The following is a 21,900-nucleotide window of genomic DNA, read 5'->3' on the forward strand; positions in this document are numbered from 1 at the left end:
GTCTTAAAAATTACTAGAGATTAGATAAACTTTTTTTTTTTTAATCTTATTGAGTTCACTATACAGTTTAGGCTGGCCTTGAATTTGAATTGATCTTCTGGCCTCTGCCTCGAGTGCTGGGATTACAGGTGTGTGCCAGCATACCCAGCCTGAGGTGTGGATCTTAACCTGTGTCTCTCTAGTAATGTTATGGAGCTAGGGGGTTGTAGACCAGTTATTTAGGATTCAAGAATTTTAGCAAGCTTGTTCTTTTTTCTTTTTCTTTCTTTTTTTTTTTTTTTTGAGATAGAGTTTTACTCTGCAGTTCAGGCCAACCTTGAACTCACTTTGTAGCTCAGGCTGGCCTTGAACTCACAGCGATCCTCCAGGTTGGTCTTGAACTCACAGCAGTCCTCCCTCCGCAGCCTCCTGAGTGCTGGGATTACAGGAGTATGCCACCACCTCCCACCAGCAAGCTCATTCTTTTTTTATTTTAGGTTCCCAGCCTGCTGCCCCCCCCCCCCCCCCCCCCCCCCCCACTGCGAATCGAACTCATGACCTTGTGCTTGCCAGGCAGATGCTGTGCCGTTGAGCTAAATCCCCAGCCCCCTCTTTTTTTATTTTAAAGACAAAAAAAAACTAACAAAATAACAATGAAGACAAAAAACCCCACTAAAACAACAATAATGATACATGACCTCAAAACAAAATGATTGAAATTAACAGTGGTTGCTACATTACATACTGTTATCTTCAGTGAAGTTGCTCAATCCACCAGATGTAAGAATGTAAGATGGATCAAACAATCAGAGACAATAACAAGTAATAAAAATGGGAAACGATACAGAGCTTCACCATACAAGATGGTAGAAATTCAGCAATGTTTATTATACTCTATATTGTTGTCTTCAGATCAGTCATTCTGATTACCAGATACAAACATGCAAAATTAGTCAACAAAAAAAATCTTGGGGGCTGGGGATTTTAGCTTAGCGGCACAGCGCCTGTCTGGCAAGTGCAAGGTCCTGAGTTTGATTCCTGGTACTGAAAAAAAAAAAAAAAAACCAAAGAAAAAAAAATGTTAAGCATTAACTGTTCCTTTCAATAAACCACAGACATCAGCAATACACCTATCCCAGCTTAGATTTTGTTTTTCATTTAAAAGAGAAAAGGAAAAAACCAAACTAACAAAAACAAATACAGGCAGGGTTTGGTGGCACATGCCTGTAATCCCAGCACTTGGGAGGCTGACACAGGAGGATTGTTGTGAGTTCGAGACCAGCCTGGGCTACAAAGTGAGCTCAAGGCCAGCCTGAAATGCACAACAAGACCCTGTCTCAAAAAGACAAAAAAAAAGACTAAAAACAAATACATAAACAAAACAGCATAGAAAACAATAAAAATGACACAATTTCAATACAAGGTGATAGGATATTAATGATTGTTACATTACATGTTATTTTCAAAATGTTTGCACACATAACTGATATAGGCATGTAAGATTGATCAATTACATATTAACTGTTCCTTTCAATAAACCAACAGATAGCAAGCACATTCTTAAACATAATAATTAAATGAATAAAATAAACTTGTAATTACATTGTATTAAAAGGTATTTTAAATACTTTTCTATGTAATATTAGATATTCTAAATACTTTTCTATGTAATATTATGAAACTAGTTTATGTTTTATGTTTAAATACAAAAAAAGTATTGTATTAAAAAGTAATAAATATGTACATTTATTATTGAGGTTATTTACATCTCTTGCATCAGTGTATAATACTGTGCTACTGCACATCTCAATTCCACATTTTTTTGGTACCAGGAATCGAACTCAGGACCTTATGCTTGCCAGCCAGGCGCTTGTGCCACTGAGCTATATCCCCAGGCTCAATTCCACACTTGATATTACATTGGAAGTTTAAGATTAAGTGTTATTTACACCATGGAAGTGCCAGGTGTGGTACACGCATGCCTGTAATTCCAGCACTTGGGAGGCTGAGGCAGGAGGATCATTGTGAGTTCAAGATCAGCCTAGGCTACAAAGTGAGCTCAAGGCCAGCCTGAATTGCATAGCGAGACCCTGTCTCAAAAAAAAATACACCATGGAAATTGGTACTTACTGTTGAGTGTCTAGATTTTTTAAAGGGATGGATAAAATATTAATGTAAATTACATTTAAGTATGCCCTGTCTGGAGAAAAATTTGAGAACCGAATAGGTACAGTGACATGTCTGTAGTCCTAGCTATTTAGGACTGGGCATGGTCGTGCATATCTGTGATCCTAGCACTGAGGAGGCTGAGGCAGGAGGATCCAAGATTTATACTCAGCCTGGGGAATTTATTTACTTACTTATTTATTTATTTATTTATGGAATTTATTGATATAGTGAGAACTTGTCTAAAAACAAGGCCTAGGGATACATCTAAATGAGTAGGCCCTAGATTAAATCAACAATAGTGCAAAAAATTTTTTTTCCTCTTAGTATTTGAAAAATCATCCTCCATTTAACAAAGAAATTGCCCCAAAGAGTAATGAACTAGTTCTTTTTTTCTGTTTTTTTTTATTTTTTTGAGACACGGTCTTGCTCTGTAGTCCAGGCTGGCCTAGAACTCACGGCGATCCTCCCTCAGCCTCCTGAGTGTTGGGGATGAATGAGTTCTCACATATCATTGTGTCATTTCTTAGTAAGTTATAAATAAAAATACATTGGAACTATATTTTATTTTATTTTATTTTATTTTATTTTTTATTTTGGAACTATATTTTAAGAGCTGATGAGTCTCTAACCCCAAAGCCAGTGGAGCCCTGTGGGATAGAGTTTGCCAGATAGAAAAGAGGGGGTAAAACAAGGGAGGGTGGTGAGCACTTGTAATTCCACCACTGAGGAGGCTAAGGCAGGAGTGCCATGAGTTTGAGGTCAGCTTGAACTACAAAGTGAGACCTTGGATAGCATGTTCAAAAAACAATCTTGAACTGGGTGTGGTGGTGCATGCCTGTAGTTCAGCTACATGAGAGGCAAAGATGTGATGTCACTTGAGCACATAAAATTAAGATGAGCCTGGGCCACATAGTGAGACCCTCACTTACCTCAGAAAGACTATGAATGGTGACAGTTATGACATAGTTTTGGAATAAGTTCAATGTAGGTATAGCATGGTAAGTGACAAAGTGGGAGAGATTGGTTGTATGTGAAGGGTTTTTGTTTTATCATACTTTTGAGTTACATGGGAAAGTAGAAATTAGGAATGAAATTTTGGAGGCTGGGATATTTGAAGGTTCCTTTTTTTTTTTTTTTTTTTTTTTTGAGGCAGGGTCTCTTATGCAGTTCAGGCTGGCCTTGAGCTCACTTTGTAGTCCAGGCTGGCCTCGAACTTGTAACAATCCTCCTGCGTCAGCCTCCCCAGTACTGGGATTACAGGCGTGTGCCACCACGCCCGGCGAGTCTGGGGTATTTGAGAACTGATCTTGTTAGGTACCTTGCTAGGCACTTTTATAGTCTTTAATTACCACACTAACCATACGAGGCAGTATCACATATTTATAGGGAAATGAATACTCAAGTTAGCAATTTAAGAAAATTTACTGCTGTGATAGGTTGGAGATGGCTTGGAATAAATGAGATGCTTTACCAAGTCTGGAAGAAAAAGACAGGAAGGCCTGAACCAAGATAATGGTGATGAAGAATTTATAGACATACTTGCTCCTTTTTTGTTGGTACTGGGGATTAAATCAAGTGATACTATACCACATCTGAGTCCATGTCCTTTTAATTTTTTTCTCTTTTTGAGGCAGGGTCTTGCCATGTAGATTAAGCAGGTCATGAACTCTTTGTAGCCCAGGCTAGCGTTGAACTCACAGGGATCCTTCTGCCTCAGTCTTCCCAAGTGCTGGGATTACAGGCACGTGCCACCATTCCTGGCCATATTGGTTTTTTTGAATAATGTTCGGGTGCCTGAGGGGACAGTAAAGTGATGCTGCCAGGTCTGGTGGTGCATGCCTGTAATCCTGGCACTTGGGAGACTGATGCAGGACTAACACAATTTTTTTTTTTGTTTTCTTTTTTGGTACTGGGAATCGAACTCGGGACCTTGCACTTGCCAGGCAGGCGCTTATGCCACTGAGCTATATCACTGGCCCTGGAATATCACAATTTTGAGCTCAGTCTGGGTGGTTTTGGGTCTTAGAAAGACCCTGTCTGAAAAAACAATAATAACAAATACAAGGGCTGGGGATGTAGTTAAGTACAAAAGTCCAGGTTTCAGTCTCCAGCTCCTCTTTTCCCATAAATTGAGGATATACGTAGGGGTGGTGGCAGCTGCCTGTAATTCTAGCTACTGGGCAGGCCAAGGCCGGCATAGCTCCAGTTTAAGGTCAGACTGGACAAGTTAGAGACCTTGTCTCAAAATTTAAAAAATATATATATAGGTGAAGCTATAACTCAACAGTACCCTGGGTTCAGTCCCTCATACTTGGGGTGGGGTGGGTGTGGGGAGATAGGGTTTTGGATCTTAGAAGAGAGAACTGTTGATAAAAATTTGGGAGTTTTTTTTTCCTGTTTTTCTTTTTTAGTTTTCAACTTTGTGTATAGAGGAGGACATGGGAGAATTTCTTTCTTTCTTTTTTTTTTTTTTAAACAGACCACCTTTTACAAAATAGCAAAAGAACAGTACAGACAATACAGAGTTACAAACAGTGGTAGGAAATTAACAATGTTTGTTGTATTACATATTGATATCTTCAAAGTGGTTTCTCATGAGAACAGATAGAGACATGCAATATTGATCAGTCAAGGACTTGTTAACAGTTTCTTTCAGCAAAGAAATAGAAGACAGTAGAACAACTATGTTAACTATCCTGTATATACATAACATACAAAATTTCTCCTTCTTTCCCTTCTGTTTTCCCACATCCCCGTTGCCCTTTACCCTTGAGTATTTTCCTGTCATTTCACAATATCTATCATACCTCCGAGTTTAAATTAACTGTTTCAGGTTTTACACTAGTGAGACAATGCGGTGCTTGCACATGCAGGTCTGATTTATTTTACTTATGAGTATGGTCTCTAGTTGTGACCATTTACGTATAAAAGCGTTGAGTTTATCTTTCTTTATAGCTGAGTAATATTCCATTATATAAAAGTACCACAATTTTCTTACCAATCCTCGGTGGATGGACATTTGGGTTGCTTCCACAATTTAGCAATTAGAAATTGTGCTGCTATGAACATAGGTGCACATATATCGCTGTGATATGATGTTTTTAGGTCTTCTGAGAAAATACCCAGCAGGGGAATAGCTGGGTTGAATGAGACCTCTAGACCTAGTTTTCTGAGGAATCTCCAAACTGATTTCCACAGTGGTTTCACCAGTCTGCATTCCCACCAGCAGTGGAGAAGGGTTCCTGTTTCTCCACAGCCTTGCCAGCATTTGTTATTGGTTTATTTCTTAATGCTAGGAGAATTTCTTTTCCTGGGTAACTTAGCAAGACCATTTTCTCACCAAAAAAAGAGCTGGTGATGTAGCTTAGTGTGAAGGCCCTGGCTTCATCTGTAGTACCGGAAAAATAAATAAAACAAATGGCTGATTTTACATGCTTAGCTTCCTTTCCTTGTGGGAGATCCCTCATCACCACCACTCAATACTAAGGATTGAAACTAGTGCTTTTGCCCTGAATTATGCCCCAGCTCTTTTTACTTTTATTTTGGGGCATGGTCTTGCTAAATTGCCCAACCTTTGCTTGAATTTGGATCCTTCTACCTCAACCTCTCAAAGTGCTGGGATTATAAGCAGGCACCACCGCATCTATCTCCCCTGGGAGATACTTGAAACATGTGTGAAGCACACTTTGGAATCCACTAGATGACAGGCATTTAAAAAAGTGGTAGAATGAAAGCTGGGTTGTGGTGTTGGATACCTGTAACTGCAGCACTCAGGAGGCAGAGGCAGGATCACAGGTTCAAGGGCAGACAGCCTGTGCTGCAAAGGGAGATGCTGTTTCTCTTTCTGTCGTCCCCCCCGCCCCCGCCGTTTTCTGTCTCTTTCTCCTTTCTCTCTCTCTCTCTCTCTCTCTCTCTCTCTCTCTCTCTCTCTCTCTCTCTCTCTCACACACACACACACACACACACACACAAATCCAAACCAAAACAACACAACAGCAAAAATGGAATGGTGCTGGCAAGTTGAGGTATAGTGCTGTTTTGAAATTTGAGGGTTGTGAGGCTTTGTGTGTGTGTGTGTGTGTCTTTTTGAGATAGGGTCTCACTATTCAGGCCAGGCTGGCCTTGAGAACTGTCTTGTAGGGAAGAAAAAGCTGTCCTTAAATTAAGGCAAACAAATGTGATCTCTATTTACTTTCTTATATTCACCATTCAATTCTGTGAGTACAGTACACAGATGATCATGGAGTGTGGTACTGGAGACAGTCTCCTTTGGGAAGCAGGTAACAGCTTAAGTTTGTATGCTGCTGCCACCTTCTGGATGAAATTCTAGTTTTAACAAAACTAGCTCAGATAAGTGCCTTAATGCTTTCTCATCCTGGCAGGATAAAAAATTCCTAATTGGATTTAATTCCAGTTAACCATAGGAGGGCTATACTGGGACTTCAGGTATGACATATCAGATAAAACAGTGGAGAACAGATAAACAGAGTATATGTGCAAGTGCCAGTTTTATACGATGAGACCAAATGCAAAAGAAAATAAAAAGATCTGTGTGGGCTACCTAGTGTCATCAGGATATTGTTGTGTAAGAGTTAATTGAGTTGGATCTAGAAGGATGCATATAGAAAGAGAGTAGAAAGGTAATTGTTAATCTACAAGTTTGAGCTGTTTGATATAGAGAGACAGGCAGTTGTTTTTGTTTTCCTTCCCCTCCTCCGTCCCTCCCTCCCTTCCTCTTTCTCTTTCTTTGTTTCTTTCAAGTAGGGACTCCATGTTACCCAGGCTTTCCTTCAACTAGATATCCTCCTAGCTCCCAAGCCTCCTTAGGAGCTTGATTACAGCTGGATGCCACCATGTCTAGCTCAAATTGCTCTTGTCTCCATCACTTTTGTACTCACAATCAGTACAGTCAGCCCTCTATGTGTATCCATAGGTCCTCCATGTTTATTTTTTTTGAGAGACAAGGTCTTGTTATGTTGTGCAGGCTGGCCTTGAACGCACTACCTAGCCCAGGCTGACTTTGAACTCCAGCTGATCCTCCTGTCTCAGCCTCTCAAGTGGCGTGCTGAGATTACAGGTGTGCACCTTCATGCCTGGTGCATCCATTGTTTTAACTACTATGTATCAACAGTCTTTAAGGGCTGGAAGTACAGCTCAGAGGTAGGTTACTGCTGAGCTATATTCCAGCCTCATAGATCTTTTAGTGTCCCCTCCTTCAGTACTAGGGATTTAAACCAGGATCTTCACACTGAGCTACATCCTCAGCTACACCCAACTCCTGTTTTTTGTTTTTAATTTTTGAGATAGGGTCTTGCTAAATTGCCTAGGGTGGGCTTGAACTTATGATCTTCTTGCCTCAGCCTCCCAGAATGCTGTAATTACAAGCCTGTGCCACCATGCCTGGCATTTAGTGTTTGAGTGTAAAAAAAAAAAACAACAGAAACCTTGCATTGTGTGGCATTGGTATTAATTATAAAGTTTGCATTTGTCATTGTAAAACCACCAATTTAAAAAGTGAAAAAGGCCACTCATAAGACCACGATTATGATTTTTATTTTTTTGGTCTTTTTGAGACAAGGTCTCACTATGCTGTTCAGGCTGGCCTTGAGCTTCCTATGTAGCACCAGCTGGTCTCGAACTCTTAATGATCCTCCTGGCTCAGCCTCCTAAATGCTGGGATTATAGGTGTGCGCTACCATGCCCAGCTCCAAAATAGTCCCTTTTACAGTAGGGAAACGAAGATTAAAAAAGAAGTAACTTTCTCAAGATTCTTAGCTAGGAAATAAGACTGGACTTTTTTTGTCACAGCGTTTTTGTTCTTATGCCATTGGACATTTTCACATTTATCACTTAAAATGCTAATAGTGTTATTTGTTGGTACTTGAGGCCAGTCTTTAAGCATTCAGCTTTCATCTTTCATCATAGGAATCAAAGTAGAACAAACTGGCTCTACTCTATCCACCTAATCTAACTCCACGACCATTTGCTAAAAGTTGTGGTTAATAACAGTATAAGAAAGAATGGGAATGGTTTTGAATAATGTATGGGAAGAGTTTGGTCTACTCCATTCTAATTTTATAAACAAACTGCAAGGGTACCTCAGTTTATTTGCAGAGCTAGAGTTAAGAATTTGGGCAAGTTTGTGGCTGATTGTGTCATTGATGGGAAAAGTTACTTAAGGTCAGTATAAATTCCAGAAAATACTACTGATGTAAGACCACTTTTAGTTATCTAGAAAGTTTTAAAAAACGTATTGATATTAGTCTGGGTGGTAGATTGCCTTCCTAGTGTGTGCAAAGGCCCTAGGTTCAAGATTCCTAGCAAACCTTCCCCCCAGATATATTTAGATGCTACCTCCAGATTTAACTAAATTACAATTTGTATTTAGTAAACATTTTTGTTATTATTTATGGGATTAGAAATGATTGGAAAGCGGGGCATAGTGGTATGCCTGTAGTCCCAGCCATTCAGGAGATTAAGATAGTATCTTGAACTTAACATATTTCTGCTGGCTTGAACCATCAGTGGTACATAAATGACTGTCCCATTGGGCAGCTTTAAAAAAATTTTTTATTAGTAAAATGACCAGTAAATGTGATTAGATCTGTTTGTGTGTGATAACCCAGGATAAACCCAGGAGTTGGGGGCCAGCTTGCACAACATAAGGTGAGCCTATCTTGGGTCTTGCTCTGTTCCCTTGGGCTCAAGCAGTTGTCCTGCCTTAACCTCTTGGGTGGCTGGATTAGGGTTGTGCGCAGATGCCTGGCTGAGACCTTGTGTCTTTCAAAAATCACCCCCTGGGGGCTGATTAAAGAGAGGTTTCTTTGTACAAATCAGTGATTACATTGTAGTCATCTTCCTCATCTACTGAGTGAACAAGGCAGGGCTTTATAATCTGCATCTTAAAATTTGAGAATTGGACTATATCATTAGTGTCTTGTGTATTGTACCCCTTTCCCCCATTTTCCCACCTCAGAATCCCCTTACATTTTCATGCAGGTTTGGTTTCTAGAATTTCTTGTGTGTCCCATCCATAGTAATTAGTCTTAGTTTCTGTTAACTACTGTAGCCTCAAGTCTTTGTCGTTAGAAACAATGTTAGAAAACCCTTGTAGTGGTGTGTACCTGTAGTCCCAGCTACTGGGAAGACTGAGGCAGGAGGATCATGAGTTTGAGGCAGACCTGGGAAACATAGCAAGATTCTCTCTAAAAATAATTTAGAAAAAAAGGCTTTTGGAGTAGTTTCCTATTTTTTAAAAATCATTTACTATGTTAAGACCTTCTAGTAAATTGACTTACTCTTTGTCTATTAAAATTTGGCAGTGTGCCTGGCTTTATGTTACATTACAACTTCTTTTTTTTTTTTTTTTGAGACAGGTTCTTGCTTTGTAGTTCAGGTTGGCCTTGTAATTGGCATGTATATAGTCCAGGCTGTCTCTGAACTTGTGATCCTTTTGCTTCAGCCTCCTAAGTGCTCTGCTTACAGGTATGTCTTGCCATGCCTGGCCTGTAATCTATTCTTGAGTGGTGTGGTTATGTCTAACACGCTTTAAGGTTTTAAGATTCACATTATTTAATATTCTGCTGCCACATCTATCTTTATTGTACTGATGATTGAACCCAAGACGTTGCCTGTGCTCAGTATGTACTCTGCAATTTGAGCTACAGCACACCCCCACCCTTTAGTGTTAGCCTTTTATTGTGTCTTCCTGTGGGCATACTACTTTCTTAGGAAGTTGGATAGATAATTTTCAACCCCCAAGTTGTAATGACCACTAGCCATCCTAAAGTTGCTGTGAAACTATGTTAAGTAAAAAAGCTGATTTTAAAAAGATGATTCAAGGAGCAATTCACTTTCGAATTGTATTTGTCCAGAGCAGCTGTCATCTCTGTTTTCCTCCTTCCCCATCTTCAAACAGTCATTTTTTTTATTTATAAAAAAGAAGAAAAAGGTGATCAAGCTTTGGAGTATGGGGAGGGACTCTTACTGAGTATATTATATATGGTGGGTCCTTTTTTTTTTTTTTTTTTGGTGGGTCCTTTACTAAAATTTATTTTGGTGGGTCCTTTTTAAAAGAAAGATTGATATTATCAGTCAAGCATGAATTATAGATTTTGTGTTCTTGTTAACCTTATCATGTATAGTAGTGGAAAGGCTGGAGGCACTACAGAGAGACCTGGCTTCATGCTGATTTGAGCAGGCGATCACCAGGTTCTTTTCAGAATGTTCTTTAAATTTTTTTTTTCAAATCTTTTTTTTATTAGTGTGTATTGGTTATACAGGTTCATGGCATGTTAGTACATATTTAGAGAACTGATACAACTTTATTCTTTTGTTTGTTTGAGACAGGGTCTCGTCTTGTAAGCCCAGGCTGATATTGAACTCACTATGTAGTTAAGACAGGCCTCCATCTTGCAGTGATACACCTACCTCCGCCTCCCTAGTGGTGCTATCAGAGACATGCACCACCATGCCCAGCCATGTGGTTTAAATAACCAAAATGCTCATACTCCTACATACTCATTCTGCCTCAGCAGCTGCACTGCAAATCTAGGATAAAGTAGTGGTAGATGGGGTCCACATGACAACATTTTAAAGAAAACCAACTTTACCTTGCACCATTTTCACTGTTCTGATTAGTCAGTGGTCTCTTCATATATGAAAGCTGGTATATATATGTCTGGACTTGTGTATGTTAGTGCCTGTAGCAGTTCTGCTGGTGTTTGTGCTCTTCCCACTCTTAGCCATTTATTGTATATTCTTCATCTTTCTTCTTTTTGCCCCTTGTTTTTTCTTTGTTAAGTAATACTAGAGTAGGAGTGGTTGATTGGAAATGCCAGTAAATCCCACAGACCTACACATAAAATCTTTTACTCTAAATTATCAAAGTACTTAGTGAAGTTGCTCTTAGTGGTAATGGGAAATACTCACAAAAGTGAAAGAAAACCTGCTGTATTTGTAAGAGAAGTCTTTCATAGAAACCTGAAAGGGTTTAATATGAGTAGTTATAATGATCCTTGTTTGTACCTTGTCATCTTTTTTCATTCCAAAAGATTTGTTCAACTCTAAATATTTGATAATTTTTAGTGTAAGTCTGAGGAATATTGATAATTTTTAGTGTAAGTCTGAGGAAATACATTTCAGTTTTAATTGGTACACTTTTGGGGGGGTGGGAGGGTGGGTGTTTTGAGCCAGGTCTCACTATGTAGTTCATACTGGTCTTGGGCTCACTATGTAGCCCATGCTAGCTTTGAACTCGAATGATCCTCCTACCTCAGCCTTCTGAGTGCTGGGATTATAGGCGTGTGCCACCATACCTGGCAATTGTTTTTTTTTTTTTTTTTTTTAATCAGAAGAATTAAATGAAAACTCATTTTTTTCTTTCCTCCCATTTTATTTTTGAAATACCTTTAAACTTAAAAACTGTCAAGAATAATGCAAAAGAATCCCATGTACCTTCACCTAAAATTGTTGCTGTGACCTGTTATTGGTGGTGCTGGCAGTTGAATGTCACACACACTGAGCTGTAACCCCGTCTCCAGTGTAGCATTTAGCCATAATTACCTTGTCATTCATTTGGAGATGTGTTTAATAATTTTTTCTCAAGCCACTTGATAGTTAAGGACCAGATATTGTCATGCCTCTTGCACTTATGGAACCATAGTGCAGTGATCAAAATCAGAAAATTTAACCCTGAAATAGTACTGCTGTTATCTAGATCTTACCAGGATTCAGATTTTTCAAGTTTTGTTTGTTTTATTTTTTGTTTCTTTTGGCTGGTCACATTGTTGCCCAGGCTAGCCTCAAACTCCTGGGCTCACAAAAAAAAACTGATTTTGTTTTTAACAGTCCTACCCCACCCACCACTACCAATCAGCAACACACGTACACCCACTACTAGGGAATAAACTCAGGGACTTAGCACTAAGATACATCTCTAATCTTCTATTTTATTTTGTTTTTATTTTGTTGGTACCAAGAATCGAACTTAGGACCATGAGCTTGCCAGGCAGACGCTGAAGCCACTGAGCTATATCTCTAGCCTACTTTATTTTGAGATAGGATCTAAGTTGCCAAGCTAGGCTCAAACTTGTGATCCTCCTGTCTCAGCTTCCCAGGGCCTTGCACTGAGCTATATCCTCAACCCCTTTTTTATTACAGTGAGTTGGGGTTCCCCTAAATCACTAATAAATTTTCTAGGCTCCTGCTTCAAACTCTCAGAGTGCTGGGATCATAGGCATGTGCCACCATGCCTGGTTTGAAGTGCTTTCCTGATGTTGATAAGGGTTTTATTTATATATTTTTTAGTCTTTTTGAGACAGGGTCTCGTGATGCAGTTCAGGCTGGCTTTGAGCTCACTTTGTAGCCCAGGCTGGCCTTGAACTTGCAACGATCCTCCTGCTTCAGCCTCCTGAGTGCTGGGATTACAGGCGTGCGCCACCATGCTTGGCTGATAAAGGTTTCAAAACAGCTAATGCCAAGTTTTTTTCTTCCTACTATATCTAGTTCAGACTGGCCTTGAACTGAGGGTGATCCTTCTGCCTCAGCCTCCCAAGTGTTGGGATTACAGGTGTGTCCCACCACACCTGACTAATGCCACTTATATGTATAATTTGCATCATTTATTTATTTATTTTGGTCTTTTTGAGACGGGGTCTCACTATGTAGTTCAGGCTGGCCTTGAACTCACTTTGTAGCCCAGGCTGGTCTCGAACTCGCAACAATCCTCCTGCCTCAGCCTCGTGAATGCTGGGATTACAGGCGTGTGCCACCATGCCCGGCCAATTTGCATCATTTAAAGATTTAAAGTAAGGCTTTTGGACAGGCCTAGTGATACAGGCTTGAAATCCCAGCACTCCAGGAGGTTGAGGCAGTAAAATCGAAGGTTGCATCTCCCCTGGGCAATTTAGCAAGACCTTTTCTCAAATTGTCTTTTCTCAAATTGTCTTTAGGGCTGTAGCTCAGTGTGAAGGCCCTGGGTTCAACCCCTACTACTGTCAAGAAAAAAAAACCTTCTGCCATATGGGTTTATATTAGGGTTATATTAGGATACTTGCCTCTTGGTATTGTGTAGTTGTATAATTAATCAGGTCACACAGCTTTTTTTCTCTTAATATTTTGAGGCAAAATTAGTTTTTATTTTATTTTATTTTATTTTTTATTTTTTTGGTTTTTCTCCGGTGCCGGGAACCGAACTCACGACCTTGCGCTTGCCAGGCAGGCGCTTTTTGCCGCTGAGCTAAATCCCCAGCCCCCTTGAGGCAAAATTAGACATGGATATTCATGGGATTTAGAATTTCTTGCACATTATAAAGATGAACAAACTTTGTCTTTAAAAAATAAGATGATGAGGGCTGGGGATTTAGCTCAGCGACACAGCACCTGCCTGGCAAGTGCAAGGTTGTGAGTTCGGGTCTCGGTACCGTAAAAAAAAAACAAAAAAAAAAACAAAAAAAAAGATGATGCAACTGGGTATGGCATGCATTCCCAGCTACTTGAAGTTAAGGCAGAGGACCAGTTTTAAGGCCAGCACGGGCAGTTTAGCAATACTCTTTCTCAAAATAAAATAAGGGTTGGTTATGTAGATGAATGGTAGAATACTCACCTAACCTGTGCAAGATCTTGGGTTTAGTCACTAGCACTGCCATAGAGAAGAGATGAGATGAAGCAATAAATATAATTGCACAGTGCTGACATGAAATTTTTTCTGTTTCAAATGCTGTTACTAAGTGTGCTGATGAATTCATATTTTTCTTAGGATCTGGTACAGTAGTGATGCAGAGTTTAGGTTTTCTAATTTAGCATTATGATTTGAGGCAAATTGTATCTATAAACTAGGTGTGGTGGTACATGTCTGTAATCCCATCACTGAGGAGGCTGAGGCAGGAGGATTCCTGTGTTAGAGGCCAGTCTGGGCTACAAAATGAATTCTAGGCCAGCCTGAACTGCCTAGTGGAAACTTGTCTCAAAGACAAAAAAAAAAAAAAAAAAAGATCTGTATGTCTGGAGTTACATTACTTTAAGAGATATCTCTCTTTCCTTATTTTTTTTTTCTGGTGCCGGGAATCGAACTCAAGATCTCACACTTGCTAGGCAGGCGCTGTGCTGCTGAGCTAAATCCCCAGCCCCTACTTTAAGAGATAATAGGAGTTACATGTGGTACTCTCCTATAATCCCAGCACTCTGGGAAGCTGAACCAGAAAGATTGTAAATTCAAAAGTATTCTGAAATTAGCTAAAAACATTTTTTTTTAAAATTTTCTAGGAGGTTTTGTGGTATTGGGGATTGAACCCAGGGTCTCATGCATGCTAGACAAGTGCTCAACTCTTCTAGAGGTTTTTTTGAGACACGGTCTTGCTATGTAGTTTAGGCTGACCTTGAACTCACTATGTAGCCCAGGCTGGCCTTGAACTCATAGCAATCCTCCTGCCTCAGCCTCCCGAGTGCTGGGATTACAGGCATGCACCACCACACTCAGCTAGTAACTTCATTCAGTCTTAAATTTTCTTACGTAAAATAGGAATAATAGGGGCTGGGGATTTAGCTTAGCAATACAGCGCCTGTCTGGCAAGTGTGAGGTGAGTTCAGTTCTGGGTACCAGAAAAAAACAAAAAACAAAAAAGAGGAGTAATAGTCTTTGCAGGATGATTGTAAAGCTTGTTACAGTCTTGTGCCTATAGCGTGGAAGCCCGTATGTGCAAGTGCTGCTCTTTTTGGTAGGATCAGATATCAGATACTGTCTGATAAATGGGAGCAAATACATGAACTGTAGGTCTTGTGTACTCTTGACCACTTAATACTTCCTTTTTGAAAGCCATGTGGATTGAATTACTCTTATTTTTAAATTGTGAAAGTAAGGTAATGTGTGGAATAGATGGCTATTTATGATAAATTTATAAAAAAACCTAAAAAGACTGACTGATTCTTAGTAAGAAAATCAGTACTTAGGTTTTAGGGAACCACCTGTATTACAGTCTTTCCAAAACCCATCCCTAAGTGGATTTTAAACTTTCTAGGGGGAAGAGGATGGTTTTCTTGCCTACTATAGATTTAACAGCTTTCTGTGAGTTAGCTCATCAATTTTCCATAGCCCTGTGAAGTACTTATTGGAGGCTCATGAATGTGTTCAAAACTTTGGGATTGGTATGGGATTTGAATGTAGGTTGGTCTGACACTGCTATTCCTGGATTTTGTACTATGTGTGCTACTCCATTTTCAAACTATTGATGTATGTTTGAAGTTAATTTCTACTAGGCCAGTGGTGGTGAACTTGTGGCACGCGTGCCTGAGCAGGCAGTTTATAGCACTGAAAGCTTTATTAATGCACGCAGTCATATTTTAAACCAATTATTAACCTAAGCCCCAGAGCAAGTATAATGGGAAAAATAATCTGTTTAGTAATATAATAAATTTTATTTTATTTGCTTTTTTTTTTTTTTTTTGAGACAGGGTCTCACTGTGTAGTTCAGGCTGGCCTTGAATTCACTATGTAGCCCAGGCTCGAACTCACAGCAATCTTCCTGCCTCACCCTCCCAAGTGTTGGGATTACAGGCATACACCACCATGCCCAGCTGTAATGAATTTTAAAGTAAAAAAAAATTTTTGAGTGTTACTACTTACATGATCTAAATAGAAGCCATTTTACTTGTGGAAATATTCTGTATAGCACAAATAAATTTTTATTGTCATGTGAAGTTTTAATTCTTAAGCATGTTCAGATAAGTTTTAACATTTAAACTTTTTTCTTTTCTTTAGGAGCGTCAAGGTCGTGGGAAGTAAAACGCAGTTCTGCACAGACTGCAGCAACGGTTGCATCTGCGAAAATCCTAAGAGGAAACAAATGACCTTCAAGAGAATTAGGACTTTTTTCTTAATTTCATTGACTTCAGAGACGATTGCAGACTTGCAGTTTAAGTATTGGAATTTCACAAAAGACATAGGACTTAACTGGAAAATGAAAAAAAAAAAGAAAAAAAAAAGAAAAGGAAAAACTAAACAAAAATCCCTCTAGGTAGTTTAGGTGAAAAATGTCCCTTTTATTTTGGCTTTGGTTGTGATTTCAGAGCATAATGCTTTGGTTTTTTTGTCTTTTTACTATGTTTCTCGGATTTTTAAGTCCGTAAGTGCATACAGTTTTCTCTAATTTTTAAACCCTTTCCTCCTCCCATTTTGACATTTGCACTTGGAGAACACAACTTGTGAAGGTTTTGGGTGTCTACCCCAGAAAGTGGGAATTTGATTTTTCCCTTCCGAACTGGAAGAGCAATTTTTTATGAAGAATTTTTGTCTAGGAAAATTTAACAGTGTTACCCAAGGTTGTGTCTTTAAGGGTGGTTCATTTTCTCTGACCCTTTGTTACTCAAAGTAAAGTACTAGAAGTCCTAAGAAATGTTCTGTTCTTGTACATTATACTGATTAAGTCAAAATTAATTTGATTTCAAAGCTAAGAACAGTGGTAAAAACTCGTTTTCAGAAATGCATTTTGGAAGAGAAAAATATTGTAAAACGTGTAGTGAATGTTTCTTCAGTTTCTTGTTCAGCCAATGAGGAAAGGGCATCGCCTTTCTTTTTACCATTAATCACTTCTCAATAAATGTGAGATCCTGTTGAGCATCGCTTCTAGTACCGCTTAGTATTATTTCACTCTGCTATATTTTGTGAAAGATTTGAGTGTAAGGAGTTTCAAGAGGTGAGGTAGCAATTGTGTTTTAAAGTTTGTATCAAGAAAAAGTTGAGAGCTGGATGTGGTGGCGCAGGCCTGTAATCCCAGCACTCAGGAGGCTGAGGCAGGAGGATTGTTGCAAGTTCAAGACCAGCCTGGGCTACAAAGTGAGCTCAAGGCCAGCTTGAACTGCATAGTGAGACCCTGTCTCAAAAAGACAAAAAAAAGAAGAAAAAGAAAAAGTTGAGACTTGCTTTGTACCAGGGCTGAATGGCCCCAAACGTAGAGGAAGAGGGGCCAGTGTTCTTAGTGCTTTATTTCTGGGTACCTCCCGAAGAGGAAGATGAAGTATGAAGGGATGTTTGTAAGGGCCACGCACTGTGCTAACTCCGCAGAAACTGTCTGTCTGTCTTCAGTATAAAGAAGGTAGCACACAGGGTTTAAGTCTTTAATCCAAAATATGGTTTATTTAGTCAGTATTCCACATGAGTGCAGGTCCAAAAAAGGAAACTCCAGCAAGCTTCTATGAATCTTGAAACTACAGGGGCATTTGCTTCATTCTTTCTATTCACCAAGGTTTGAAGGGTTTCTCTGCCTTACAGAATTCTAGCTTTTAAGATGTCCCAGTTTTGGAGCGTTAAATGCGTGAAAACATGTATACTAAGAGGGTGCTGAAAATATTTTAATGCTTCGACAGTAATGCCCTCAAATGACTTACTCATCCTGTTTACACAGCCCAGGCTGCTACGTTAAGGATGCCAGTAAAATAAGTCTGTGTTGATTTCTAGTGAGCATCGTAATAAACATTGTCAGTAAAGAACTTTTGCGTATCACAGGCATAGTACAGTATTCCTGGATATTCTTGTCTGCCAAGGTTTTAAAAAATGCATTTCCCCAAATTGAGAGTTCATTTGTTTTTTCATTAATTTGAATTTGCCAAATTTCTCAGTAAGAAATGTAGCATTTGGTATTTTCACTTTTAGTCCTAACGTCTGTGACTTCTACAGGACTCCTTGGACTTAATTGTTGAATATTTTGCCTTCAGAAGGAAAAATACCTGACAAAAGCAAATTCAAAAATAATTTTATCTAGGATTTCCCATGTTGAATCAAGTTGAGTAAGAGATGATTGAAGGATTCTTTGCAGTTTGGAATGGTACCTTGGCAGTTTAAGACAGTGCTTCCCATTCTTTTCATATCACACGCAGAAAATACTCTTGGTTTGGGAGTAGACTGGATGGACTTGGATCTCCTAACAAGGTTGCTCATCTAACCATCCCTGAATATTGAGGGGTTCGGGATCTTGGACTTGTGTATTAAAGCAGAAAAAAAAAAACAAAAACCATTGCCTTTTTTTTGTATATAGCATTTTAAAAATTAGACTGTTAGAGCTGGGGATGGAGGTGTGTGCCTGTAATTTCAGCACTCGGGAGGCTGAGGCAGGAGGATTGTTGCAAGTTCGAGACCAGCCTGGGCCAAACAGTGAGCTCAAGGCCAGCCTGAACTGCATAGCGAGACCCTGTCTCAAAAAGACCAAAAAAAAAAAAAAAACTATTAAAGAGGTCGGTCTGAAACAGTTTAGTCAAGATCCCAAAATACAGCTAAACTAGGTCTGTTATTTACTAAAGACAACTTTGCCACTGGGAATTTTTAACTTTTGACTATTTCTCAAGACTGTCCTGTTATTTGTGAATGTCATAACTTTGGCTAGCTATATTTACTTTCTTCCTTTGTTAGAGTTGAGGGGGAATTGAATAATCTTAGCTCATATTTGACAGAATTCAAATAATTTTAAACCTTTTAAATATGAACAAAATGAGCTGTAGTTTGAGCTACACAGGAAATTTATCTCAAAAAATCCCAAACTATGTAAAATTCACATCAGTTTTAGCTACATTTGATTGGCTGTCTTACAACAGGTTACACTTTTTACTTTATTTTGTTTTTTTGAGACAGGGTCTCACTTTGTAGTCCAGGCTGGCCTCGAACTGACAGCGATCTGCCTCAGCTTCCCAAGTGTCGAGATTACGGAGATGCGCTGCTGTGCCTACCTTTCATGATCCACCTTGCAAAAATAATAATGGAGAGTCCTCATACACCCTTCACTTACCTTCCTCCAAATGTTAGGATTTGCATACCCGCGTTAAAATTATCAAACCAGTAAATACTGAAGCAGTAGTATTAACTAACGTACGAACACTGGAGTTTTGCCCGCTGTCACACCAGCATCTTTCTGGCTCCATGTCTCTCCTGCGTTGCATTTAGTTGCCCAGGTTCCCACGTTGCACTTCGCTGTGTTAAGTCTCCCTTAGCCTGTGACAATGGGCCAGCCTTCGTCTGACCTTTGAGGAGCTTCCTGGCGAGTTACTCTGTGGGACGCCCTTTGGATTGTGTTCATCTGATATTTTCATTGTGAGATTGAGTGTCCTTCAAGAGTGTCACGAAAGTATGTGCCCTTCTCAGTGCCTTACAGCCAATTACTTGTTGATATGTCTCATTAGTGATGTTAACTTCGATCACTTGCTTAAAGGGTAATCTGCCAGATTTTTCCACTGTAAAGGCATTAATTTTCCCTTTGTAATTAATAAGTAACTTAGGGGTTTATGTGGAAACTGTCACTCTTTAACCTACTGGTTTTGGCATCTATGGATTGCTTTTGCCTGCAACAGTATTACTGTGGTGTTTGCCAAGTGTTTGTTTGTTTGTTTATTTATTTATTTATTTTGGGTTTTTCTCCGGTACCGGGAACCGAACTCACGACCTTGCGCTTGCCAGGCAGGCGCTTTTGCCAAGTGTTTATTTCTCTTCTGCATATTCTAATTAGAGCTCTACTGTAAGGAAGTTGTGTCGCTCTCCCCATTGATTTAGTTATATCAGTATGGGCCCATGTCAGTGCTATCATCTATTTTGTTGCTTAGATTGTCCCAGCTTTAACCACTGGGAATGCCTTCAAGCCTTTCTTTTTGGTAGTGCTGGGGACCCAGCTCAGCCTCGTGCTTGGCATTTTGCTTTTTGTAGTCCTACGCAATGTCCTGGGCTAGTGTCTTTTCCCTGCCTCAGCCCAATTTTCCCAAGGAACTCTATCTAGTTCTTTTATTGGAGAATATTTAGAAACCATTCTTTTTAATTTAAACTTTAAAAAATTGTATTGGTACATCTTAGATTTATGTGATGATATTCATTGTAGGGAATTTGTGCTTGTATATAATAGATCTTGCTGCTGCTTTTTCCCCGGTCCCCCTCCCTTTAACCTCGCTTTCCCATCTTTTTTTTTTTTTTTTCTTGAGACAGGGTCTCACTGTGCAATTGAGGCTGCCCTTGAGCTCATATTGTAGCCCAGGCTGGCCTCAAACTCACAATGATCCTCCTGCCTCAGGCTCCTGAGTGCTGGGATTACAGGCGTGCGCCACGACGCCCTGCTTTCCCCATCTTATGGAAACGATTCATTGGTATTTTTAAAGAAGATGTTCACATTGCAATGGCATATTAAGCTGTGCTTTAAAAATTATTAGTGGTATAAGTGGAGGATTGTGTAGCCCAATCAAAACACTTTAACCACTTTATTTTTTCCATCACGATATATATGAACGGCTCTTCTGGAGTTATGGCGAGCACTTACACTTGGCCTAGTACTTCACCTAGATTGGAGCTCAGTGAAGATGGGTTGGTTTGCGTCCTTGCATAATTTCTACCTTTAGCTCTGTAATTAGGGCCCCAGGGCGTTTGAAGTCCTGTTTCCCACACAGCTCACTCTTCCGAGGTGCAGACCTTTCCCCATGAGACAGTAAATGGTCATGTACCCGATCAGTCTATTCACAGTCAATTTTTTCCATACTGGGAAGCAGTGATGCATGGCTGCAGTTGTCATTCATTCGTCGCCAGTGGGTTCCGTGTGGCCTTTGGAACTGTGACACGCACAGCAGTTCCGGGTTGGCACGTGGACGGCGGCTGCCACAGGCGGGGCATCTGCAGCGAGGCTGAGGGAGCTGGAGAAGCCCCCTTCGCCCTTTCAACTCTCGGGCTCAGTGTCTGAGGCCTGGGCCGGGCCTGGCTCCGCCCCTATGTGGCAGCGAGGGACCAGGTTTTTGCCTGGCCCTGCCCGTGGCCCAGCTTGACCCGTGGCACACGGCGGACAAACTGCCCCTCCTTCGCTTGGCGCTCTCAGTGCTCCCCGGCCCCACCGCAGCCCCTCGTTCTAGCTCGGCAGCTCGCGCTGCGAGCGTCAGCGGCGGTGGGCTTCAGATGCGTCTGCACTGCTTCTGTGCGTGTGCACGAGCCTTCCCCACCAAACCCCCACTCTCCCAGGGGAGCTGGGCTGGGTGAGACAGAAATGGGCTCTGCGCCACCCTGCTGGTGGGGCGAAGACGACTTCACGCCATGGACGTTTATTGCTTTCTTCAGCCTTTTCAATAATCAGAAGTGCGGGCAGAAGGTTGGGAAGCTGTTAGGCCCACCTGCTGGCCGTAGAGCCTGTTCATAAACGCGCAAGGGGACGTTGCATTGCCCTTTAAGGGGCAGCACCTGACAGAACTCCCAATTTTGCTGCTCAGTCCCGCTTGGCGTGTCCATCTGCTTTCCCATCTGTTTCGTCATTCAGCCTGCATTCTGTGAGCTCCTCTCGGAGCTATTGTTGGGCAGCAGGGGAAGAAAAGATTCTTTGCAGAACTGAATTTAAAGAGCTCTCACGGAGCTTGACGTTGTGGGAGATAAGAAGAGTGCTGCCCTTTATTGGATTTTTCTTCATGGCTTTCCTTAAGCCTTTCATCCTTCACATTCCAGCTCTCTCCTGGGTGCTCTGCTCTGCCTGTAAGGAGCCATGTGGTGCTGGGGAGGGTCTAGTGTATTTCCTCCTTGGACAAAGGAGGTGATCTCCGAAACCACTTGATTGTGCCCTTTTTGTAGGGATTTAAATTTAACGGTACTGCTTTTCTAATCAGCCAGAGCCGGGCATGGTGGCGCACGCCTGTAATCCCAGCACTCAGGGAGGCTGAGGCAGGAGGATTGTTGCAAGTTCAAGACCAGCCTGGGCTACAAAGTGAGCTCAAGGCCAGCCTGAACTGCATAGCAAGACCCTGTCTCAAAAAAGAAAA

General features: G+C 40.5%; 1 protein-coding gene across 1 annotated transcript in view; it reads left to right on the forward strand.

The window, feature by feature from the left end:
* The window catches only part of Ythdf2 (YTH N(6)-methyladenosine RNA binding protein 2), a 32,071-nt gene extending 15,307 nt beyond the window's left edge, over positions 1-16,764 (forward strand). Inside the window, exon 4 of the mRNA XM_013519715.1 lies at positions 15,905-16,764. Coding sequence (XP_013375169.1) covers positions 15,905-15,928 — 24 coding nt within the window. The 3' untranslated portion in view covers positions 15,929-16,764. The remainder of the gene's footprint in view (positions 1-15,904) is intronic.
* Positions 16,765-21,900: the final 5,136 nt, after the last annotated feature.

This window comes from Chinchilla lanigera, unplaced genomic scaffold (genome assembly GCF_000276665.1).
Source record: "Chinchilla lanigera isolate Chin_1 unplaced genomic scaffold, ChiLan1.0 scaffold00051, whole genome shotgun sequence".
Taxonomy (NCBI): domain Eukaryota; kingdom Metazoa; phylum Chordata; class Mammalia; order Rodentia; family Chinchillidae; genus Chinchilla; species Chinchilla lanigera.